This window comes from Episyrphus balteatus, chromosome 2, assembly GCF_945859705.1.
Source record: "Episyrphus balteatus chromosome 2, idEpiBalt1.1, whole genome shotgun sequence".
NCBI classification, from domain to species: domain Eukaryota; kingdom Metazoa; phylum Arthropoda; class Insecta; order Diptera; family Syrphidae; genus Episyrphus; species Episyrphus balteatus.
The window spans coordinates 67672743-67682725 of record NC_079135.1 but is presented as its reverse complement, the minus strand read 5'-3'; the positions used below and the strand labels follow the sequence as shown (position 1 = coordinate 67682725).

Genomic DNA, 9983 nt, shown 5'->3' with positions numbered 1-9983 from the left:
CTACTGTCCAGCTTTTTGGCACACTGGTGGCCAGTTAAGTTCGAGGCAACTAAGGCCCACTTCCTGAAAAAGAATAATAAAAAAGATTAATTACTTTGTTTGAATTAGTTCTTACATTTATTTTTGTATCGATATTTGTTTCTCCCTGTGTAGTCGGCCAGAGGTTCCTCTATTGGTGTATAAGGTTGACTGTACAATGTCTTAACTTATTCTACATTATTTATACTATTTAAATTTAACATTACACACTAATACTTATAAGACTAAAGTTTACGATATAAAGTATTACCCAATTACAAAACTAAGATTGCTTACATCGCAATCTTGGGTAATACTTTATTTTATTATTAATTAAATTGACATACAAAGAATTACCCAGTTACAAACTTAATATTGCATACAATGCAATTTTGGGCAATTCTTTGTTTATTGTTTATTAACCTATTTCAAAATTATACCTACTTAATTTCTTCTACTTTACTTTGCGTCATCCTCAATTTCTTGGTGACGCAATTTGAGCCATCAACACTCAATAACCAATATGACCCATCAGCAGTTTTCTTTCGTTTATTTTAATTGTGACGATCCAGAATGTTTTGTCACCGGATCGTCGACCTGCCGTCGCTTCAACTTATTATTGAAGTTGAATCATTGGCCAGGTGTTTACAATTATTATTGGCCCAATTAATTTGAGTAATTCGTTTGTTTTGTTTACAAAGCGAATTACTCTTGGTGCCCTTGAATTTATGAATTAAATTATTGTGGAGGGTTATGGTTAGTGTGAGACATAATAGATTAATGTCTAACACGACACCTCCCCCCTTTAAGAGAATTGCATTTTTTGTTTAGAAGAGACAAAAATTGCTGAGTGGGTGCTTCCTTTGGTCATTGAGCGGATATTTTTAGTGATTAAACAGTAGGCAAAGTAAATTAAATAGGTATTTTGATTTTACATGTTTTTTTTTTTTTTTTTTTTTTTTGATGTATTAAAATAGTATTGTTTAAGTATTTACAATTATTGAATTCTAAAATTATCTTTGTTATTATGTGGAAAATTGATTACTAAATATTTCATGATTTACAGATTCTTTATCTATTTATTTTTTTTTTTTTTTACTTCTAACACATTTTAACGTATTATACCTATTGATTATGTATATATATAATTTTTTCTCTATTTTTTTTTTGTTTATCTTAACTTAATCCAAATAATAGCTGCGTTCTTGTTTGGTTTTAGTCCTGTGGGTTAGCCTATCTTCCACTAGTATTGGTCCGGTGGGTTAGTTCTGTCTTCCATCAGTTTTTAGTCCTGTGTGGGGTGCCTATTTTGTTTGTTTTATTTTAGTGTAGGTGTGTTAGTGTGAATTTGGGGATAGAGAGCTCCCATCTTTTATTTATTTATTTATTATTTTTTTTTAATTGTAATTGTGTTTGGGGCTCTTTATCTCCCATCTTTTGCTCTTTTTTTTTTTTTCTTACTATTTATTTATTTTTTTTTTTTAATTCTGTTATTGGGGCTATCTTTCTCCCATCTTTTGTATATATAATTTTTTTTTTTTTTTATTTTTTTAAACTATGTATTATCTTTTTTGTTTTGTTTTTGTTTTTTTTTTTTTTATTATTGTTATTATTATTATTTTTTCTTTTGATATCTTTTTTTTTTTTTTTTTTTTTAAATAAGTTTTTCGTCTTCGGAATCATAGTAATGTTTAAGACGATTATTGTGTATATTCACTCGTTTCTTTTTAATGAGAATTACACTATTTGTAGGACTAAGTATTTCTACTATTATGTATGGACCTTTCCATATTTCAGACAGTTTGTGTTGTCTATTTTCATTTTTTACTAATACCTTGTCTCCAATATGGTATGTTTTAATTTTTATGCCCTGATCATAATAAATTTTTGAGTTCTTTTTACTATTGATCAGGTTTCTTCGTGCAATTGTGTATGTTTTTTGGAGTTTATGTCTTAGAATGAAGTAATAATTTTCATTGTCATAAACTTGTTCTGGGTCTCGCTTTAGATTTGATGGTATATCAGCGGTAAACCCAAAGAGACAGTCCATAGGAGTAAATTTCGTTCCTTCGTGAACACTATTATTGTACACAAAAGCTGCTGTTCTTAGGTACTGGTCCCAAGATCTTGGATTTTCATCACAAATTGTTCTTAAATATTCTACAAGAGGCCTATGAGCTCTTTCGAGTGCACCATTTGATTGAGGGTGGTAAGCTGTTGTTTGTAGTTTTTCTATCTTTAACAGTTTACATACTTGTTTAAATAATTTACTTAAAAAATTAGTTCCTTGATCTGTTACTAATCTTTTTGGTATCCTATATCTAGTTATAATTTGTTCATAAAATATATGGGCAATTGTTTCTGCCTCTTGATTGGGTATTGCATAAAAATCTACGAATTTAGTTAGGTTGTCTTGAAAAGTTAATATATACTTATTTCCTAAATGTGAATCTTGAAGGGGTCCTACTATGTCTAAATAAACCTTATCGAATGGTACTTGACAAGTATCCGTTATTACCATTGGCATTTTTGCCACTGGGCTCACTTTCATTTTTTGGCACTTTGGACATCGTTTAATGTATCTTGAAATGTCTTTGAACATATTTGGCCAAACGTACTTCTTTCGTATTCTATTATATGTATTAATAACGCCTTGATGTCCGCCAAATGGGGAATCGTGATAATCTCTAAGTATTGTAATTTTTTCTTCGTGATTGTCTATTTTTTCTCTGGTATTTTTGATGTCTTTATTTTTGTTAGTTTCGATTGGTTGAGTAATTTGTTTCTCATTGTGAGAATTGTCATTGTCATCTATGTTAGTATCAAAGTTAGATCCGTCCTTGTTTTTATCTTCTGCATTTGTTTTTTGTAAAGCTTTCTGAGCTCTTGTGACTGCCAAACAAGTTTTCTCGTCTATTGTGTCTTTATTGTCAGACGTATTTGTTGGTATTCTACTAAGTGCGTCAGCATTAATGTTAGTTTTTCCTGCTTTATATTTTAAAGTACATTCACTATATTCTAATAATTTGTGGTGTAATCTAATAAGTCTAGATGTGGGGTCCCTTACCCTAAAAATACCGGTCAGTGGTTGATGGTCTGTATACACAACGAATTTTCTACCTAACAGGTAACATCTAAAATTTTTCGTTGCCCAAACTATAGCAAGCATTTCCTTTTCTATAGTTGAATACTTTCGTTCTGTCTTGTCTAAACTTCGGCTAGCATATGCAATAGGCTTATCTTTCCCTACTTCTCCTTGTGAGAGTATTGCTCCAATGGCTTCATCGCTAGCATCAGTAGTTAGAATAAAATCTTTTTCAAAATCGGGATAAATTAGGAGAGGGGGTGATACTAATAAGTCTTTAAGTTTTTGGAAGGCTTCCTGACATTTGTCTGTCCACTTAAATTTTACATCTTTTCGCGTTAAGTTAGAAAGTGGTCGTGCTATTTTTGAAAAACCTGGAATGAATTTTCTGTAGTAGTTGGCTAAACCAAGGAAAGATTGTGTTTGTCTAACGGTTCGGGGTACCGGGAAATTTTGTACACAACTTGTTTTGCTGGGGTCGGGTTGTGCCCCTTCTGCGGAACACTTATGTCCCAAATATACAACTTCTCGACGGAGGAATTGACATTTTTCTACATTAAGTTTTAAATTGTGTTCCCGCAACCTGTCAAAAATTAGTCTCAATTTTGTATTGTGATCTTCTATATTTTTGCCATAAACGACTATGTCGTCCAGGTATACAAAACATTCTAAACCTTGTAGTCCAGTTAGTATATAGTTCATGAGTCGTTGAAAAGTTGCCGGAGCTCCTTTGAGTCCAAATGGCATTCGTTTGAATTCATAGTGTCCATACGCTGTACTGAAAGCAGTTTTTTCCCTATCTTCTGGATGGACAAGTACTTGGTGATAACCACTTGCAAGATCCAGTGTAGTGAAATATCTAGCATGTCCTAGTTGGTCAAGTATGTCCTCTATTCGCGGTAGTGGGAAAGCGTCCCCTATTGTACAATCGTTAAGTTTCCTAAAGTCGACAACAACTCTCCATCGTGCTTCACCGTCTGGACCCGCCTTTTTAGGTACTACTAAAAGTGGTGAGTTCCAAGGACTTTTGCTTGGTTGAACTATATCGTTTTCCAACATTTCAGCAAGTTGTTCATTTATAATACCTCTTTGTTTTTCAGGTAGTCTATACATTTTTGTATTTATTGGGGCCTGATCTTGTTTTATTGGTATTTCATGTGTCATTGTATTTGTGTGAGTCAATCTGTCTCCTGGTAAATGGAATATGTCATTGTACTGTGCACAAAGATCTAATATGGCCTTTTTTTCTTCATTATTTAAAGTTTTTTCTTTATTTAAACTCTGTTTAAGTTCTATTATTCTTTTTTGTTCATTAATTGTTGACGTTTTTGTGTAATAACATGATACGTGGTTTGTATCTGTAAAATTCCTATCAAGATTTATTATATTATAATTTTTTAAAGGAACTAACTCTAAATCAATATTATGTATTTTAATTTTATGTTGTTTTGTATTTATTATTGGAACTAATATACTATTTTTGTTATGTTTAACTAAACAATTTCCTAAAAATACTCCATCTTCTATTTCTTTTCCTAAACAAATCATTGCTTCTTCATTTTGTATTGGTAATTCTATTATCTTTTTTGATCGTGGAGGAATTCTTATTTCCTTTTTCAAAGTTAAACTAATATTTTCTTTATATGTGTCGCCATTTTCACGTGGTAAATTCTGTTTACCTATTCTAGTCTGAAGAAATGTGTTTACTAATATTAGTCTATTTACTACGATATATAATAATGTTATAACCTTTGTCTGGATAGGTGTGCTTATTAATATAAGTGTATGTAAAATTGTATATGATAATGTTATTATTAAATTATATATTTCTTGTAAATTTGTTTTTCCTAACCTTTGAGGTTGTATTAATTGAGCTAAATTTTCATCTTCTACTTGTTTTATAATTTTATTTGTTTGTTGGTGAAAACCATTTATTGTTTCTTTTTCCGCTGTTTGCAGTGTATTAATTTTTCTATCTAAATTGTGGTCTGTGTGTGCAGTACCTATTTTCTTCTGGTTTCTATGACTTTTCTTATTATTTTTTACATGTTTATTTTCAGAAATATTTATATTCATCATTTTTCTAATTTCTTCTTCTATTTTTGAAGAAATACCATTATTTGGGGTACACGAAGGTGTTTTAGTTCTGATATTCCTTTTTCTGAGAGATAGTTTTTTCTGCTTACCAGAGCCACGTCGCAATGATACTTTCTGCAGTTTTACTTCTTCTCCAGTTGCACTAACTTTTTGCCCATCGTCTTTTTGTTCCACTTTGCGAGGCGGATATTGAGACTTTCGTGATTGCAAACTAGTGGTTGTGCTTAAGGAACCTAAATTGTTGGTCAATAAACTTTCAGAATCTTTGTCTATGCCGGTCGCAATGTTGCGCCGCAAACTACATTTTTCTTCAAGTAATTTTTTCTCCAAATTAAGTGTGTTTGAACCTTTTCCCCTCACCTTTTGATTGTGGCTTGTTTGGGTTTGTTGCTGTGTTTCGTTTGAGTTATACACGTGCGAGTGATTTCTCGTGAAACAACTTCCATTGTGCGAAATGGGCAACCCATTCTCTGTAGTTACATCGGATTCTAGCAGTGGGATACTGAATACTTCACCAACGTGTGTTCCCGTGATACTTTCGTGTATTTGTGAAAATGTTAATAATTTGTTTGGGCCATCTACATTACAGTATTTTCCCAAAAAATTATACCCTAGAATTCCATCACCTGGGATGGCTAGGTCATCTTCTATAACTTGAAATTCACATTTGGGTAGTGTTGGTATTTCAATTTTTCCTATACATTCTCCTAATGTTCGATCAGAACCACAAGGTGTGTTAATGGTTAACTTCTTTTTAGTGTTTATGAACGTTTTATATCCTAATGCTGCTTTTTTAAGGAGACTAACCTCTGAGCCGGTGTCTACCAATAACCGTGTTGTTTTGTTTCTACCGACTCCTATTCCTATTTCTATTGAAGGTAAATTTATCTTTTTATTTATTGTTAATAATTCTGAGTCCTGTATAGGATCAGGTTTCCTTGGAACTTGGTGTTTCCAATGGGGTTGCCCTAAATTTGTCTTAATTCTATTTAAAGTCGAACGGGGAAACTTTCGGTCGACTAGTTGGAGTTTCCCGACTGGGTATTCTCCCACTTATTTCCAAAAGAACACTCACTGATTGTGTGATTTTTTCTTCCACAAAAATCACAAACGGTTTCCATATGGAATACTCGTTTTTCATTGTTATTTTCTATTCGGTTTTGAGAGTTTGGATAAAAATTTCTAAAAGGGTTTGATCTATTTTGATCTTGAGTTCTCTGATTATTGTGATAGTTATTTTGTTGATTACTCGTGTTGTAGTTCTGATTGCTGTTGTTGAAGCTTTTTCTGCAAGTTTCTGCTTCATGTCCGTAATTTTTGCATAGTTGACAAATTGGAGTGTTTTGTCGTTCAAGGCATTCACTGTTTGTGTGACCTTTTATGCTGCAGAAGCTACATATTATATTTTCTTTCGCTTGTAATAAAGTATTTAGATCATTGCAACTAGGCGCGGCCGCTTGAGTGTGGTTGCACGATGTATGTAAGAGTGGTATTGTTTCCATTCTCTGCATGTGTTTTTCCATGCTAAAAGCGGTTCTTATTAGTTCTTCTAAAGATTGATTTCTTAAAGTAAACAGATATTGGCCTAATTGTTTGTTTGAGATCCCGGAAGCAAGGGCTGATTTAGCAAAATCTTCTAATTGGTTTTTTACAACATCAGATTGATCACCATACTTAATGTCCGCTGCCTCACGACATTGTATTAACGAATGTCGAAGCCTACTTACAAAAGTATTCAAAGTCTCGAATGGACTTTGGCGACTGGTGATTAAATTATTTACCAGATCATTATAATCTTCAATTGGTAAATATGCTCTGTTTAGGATTTCTTCAAACTCTTTAAATGTAGAGGGCTTTGAAGTTGATATAAGGTCAAGAGCATCCTCTCGTAATCGAGTAGTCAGTATTTCTATGAATAGTTTTTCATCTATTTTAGGTATGTGATTTTGAATAGGACGTAAGCATGTCCAAAAAATTTGTAACTTTTGTGCTATCCTTGGGTCATTCCCTCCCGAAAATTCAGGAACGCCGTGTGATAGCTTGAGAAGTTTTTCAAAGCCTAACGACATTTTTATTTTTTATGTTGGTTTGCTTATAAAAAGAGTGATTTTATTTGATTCTGAATTTTATCAGGATAAAATTTCATTTTTTTTTTTTTTTTTTTTATTTTTATTTTATTATTTTATTTTTAAATATTGAAATCAGGAAGTAAATTAAAAGTTTGAAGTGACTTGACTTCAAATAAAAGCATGTCAGTGGAAACGAAATTATAGTTAAAATTTTTCTTTTGTAGGTTCGTAGGATGGCATGCTGAAGCTGGAGGATGCTTCAGTTTCTAAGGCAATTGTTTATTCTCCAAACGCCATACCATCCTACCGGCTGCGCCATTTCTTGTTACGTAATCTTTCATACGTAACGAAGGTAAAATTGAGAGGTTTGCCGTAAAGGCAGGGGATATGAACCCGACAAATGGGTTCCTCTCCCTTATTCAACAATTTCCCTAATTCCCTAATTCTTCCCTACTGTCCAGCTTTTTGGCATACTGGTGGCCAGTTAAGTTCGAGGCAACTAAGGCCCACTTCCTGAAAAAGAATAATAAAAAAGATTAATTACTTTGTTTGAATTAGTTCTTACATTTATTTTTGTATCGATATTTGTTTCTCCCTGTGTAGTCGGCCAGAGGTTCCTCTATTGGTGTATAAGGTTGACTGTACAATGTCTTAACTTATTCTACATTATTTATACTATTTAAATTTAACATTACACACTAATACTTATAAGACTAAAGTTTACGATATAAAGTATTACCCAATTACAAAACTAAGATTGCTTACATCGCAATCTTGGGTAATACTTTATTTTATTATTAATTAAATTGACATACAAAGAATTACCCAGTTACAAACTTAATATTGCATACAATGCAATTTTGGGCAATTCTTTGTTTATTGTTTATTAACCTATTTCAAAATTATACCTACTTAATTTCTTCTACTTTACTTTGCGTCATCCTCAATTTCTTGGTGACGCAATTTGAGCCATCAACACTCAATAACCAATATGACCCATCAGCAGTTTTCTTTCGTTTATTTTAATTGTGACGATCCAGAATGTTTTGTCACCGGATCGTCGACCTGCCGTCGCTTCAACTTATTATTGAAGTTGAATCATTGGCCAGGTGTTTACAATTATTATTGGCCCAATTAATTTGAGTAATTCGTTTGTTTTGTTTACAAAGCGAATTACTCTTGGTGCCCTTGAATTTATGAATTAAATTATTGTGGAGGGTTATGGTTAGTGTGAGACATAATAGATTAATGTCTAACACGACACCGACTTTTCAAGAGTCGATTTCAGCCGCACGATATGTCGGTCGACTAGGATTTTTCTGTCACTTAAGTTGCCTGCGACTTACGTTCACACGGGTCGAAAAGCTTCGCGGCACGTGAAAAGTCCCCATAACTTAATTTTAGTAAACTGTGATCTCATTAATTCTAAAATTGCTTTAAAAATAATGTACCTATTATTTTTTTCTATTTATCTGATTTTTGATATTTGATATTTCTCACTTCCAAATTAAAAAAGTTTTATCATTTTATAAGTGAACTGCGTCTTAACCAATTGTTTAGAAGTTAGATGTAGGTATGTTATTTTACCATTGATGTTTTTGTTGAAATTGAGTTTTGCTAGACTCGGGTTATTACCAAGAGCCAATGTGATTTTAAAAAGTTAATAAATTAACGTTAGTTATTTGTTTTTTCGCATTGAATTTGACATCTATTTGTCGTATGTCGTAAACAAGTGTCGAATAAAACTTTGCTTATTTTTGTCGTATGTGTCATCAATTTGTCGTATGTGTTTGGCTAACAAATAGTTTCTGTGAAAACGTTACATACGACATCGGCATTTTGGAGAAAATTGACTATTATTTGTTTCTGGATTGGAATATTGAAATAATTCTAACATAATTCAATAGACAAATATTTTTTGTATGTCATGATATTTTTAAAAAAATTCACCGTACAGTTTTCGAGAAAAAAAAATCTGAACTTTAATTGCGTTTTCCCAAAAGTAGCCGAATGTAACATACGACATTATTTTATTGAGGCGACGAAATGTTATTCTTTCTAAGTACGTTTGAAAAATTTTGATATCGTTTTTGGTTGCTCAGATATAAATTTTTAAAACTCTTCATTTTTTCTTGCCCATGATAACACAGGCCCACAAAGAAAAGTTCCAATACTTTTGACTGGACCTTCCTGAAGTCAGTTTTGTCCAAATACTCTAAAAATTATGAGTAAATTGCAGAAATCCCCAATTTTAATGTGTTTTCATTGTTTTTTTTGCAATTTACTTATAATTATGTAAGTACAAAGGATGATATCGAATCTTATACGATAGACTTATCACATTGAACCAATCAGGCAGACTGCAAAAGATAAGCCCATATGTTTTTGTTAAATTGTATATAAAAAAAACTTATGAATTAATAAAAACTAACTAAACTAAACCAAGGGTTTTATTATTGGATCAGTAGTGTTACTTAATTGGTCACTGGGGCGTATGTAGAACATTTTTGTATTTTTTTTTTCAGTTGTAATTTGTTACTGTTGTAGACCAAATAATAAATCAAATTTACTTCACTAGTCTCTATAACACAGTGCTCAGGTAAGAGAATAAATATAAACAAATTGATTTAAGAAGATATAACAAAACTGTCCTATGGTTATATTAATTTTATATTAAGCGAGATGCAAAGCAAAAATAACCCCCAAAACCCCCT

At 32.0% G+C, this 9983-nt stretch overlaps 1 protein-coding gene across 1 annotated transcript; it reads right to left on the bottom strand.

The window, feature by feature from the left end:
- LOC129909495 (uncharacterized) lies at positions 1-7269 on the bottom strand. Its single transcript, XM_055986571.1, has 3 exons — positions 6276-7269; positions 1853-6219; positions 1-63 (listed from the first exon to the last, which is right to left on the bottom strand). The coding sequence occupies exons 1-3, from the start codon at positions 7267-7269 to the stop codon at positions 1-3; spliced, it is 5424 nt and encodes a 1807-aa protein (XP_055842546.1).
- Positions 7270-9983: the final 2714 nt, after the last annotated feature.

Coding starts and splice junctions, on each gene's coding strand:
- LOC129909495 (XM_055986571.1), bottom strand. CDS start 7,269: ATGTCGTTAGGCTTTGAAAAACTTCTCAAGCTATCACACGGCGTTCCT. Junction 6,220..6,275: donor AAGAAAAAATCACACAATCA/GTGAGTGTTCTT, acceptor AACTCCAACTAG/TCGACCGAAAGTTTCCCCGT. Junction 64..1,852: donor CATACCATATTGGAGACAAG/GTATTAGTAAAA, acceptor ATTCTTTTTCAG/GAAGTGGGCCTTAGTTGCCT.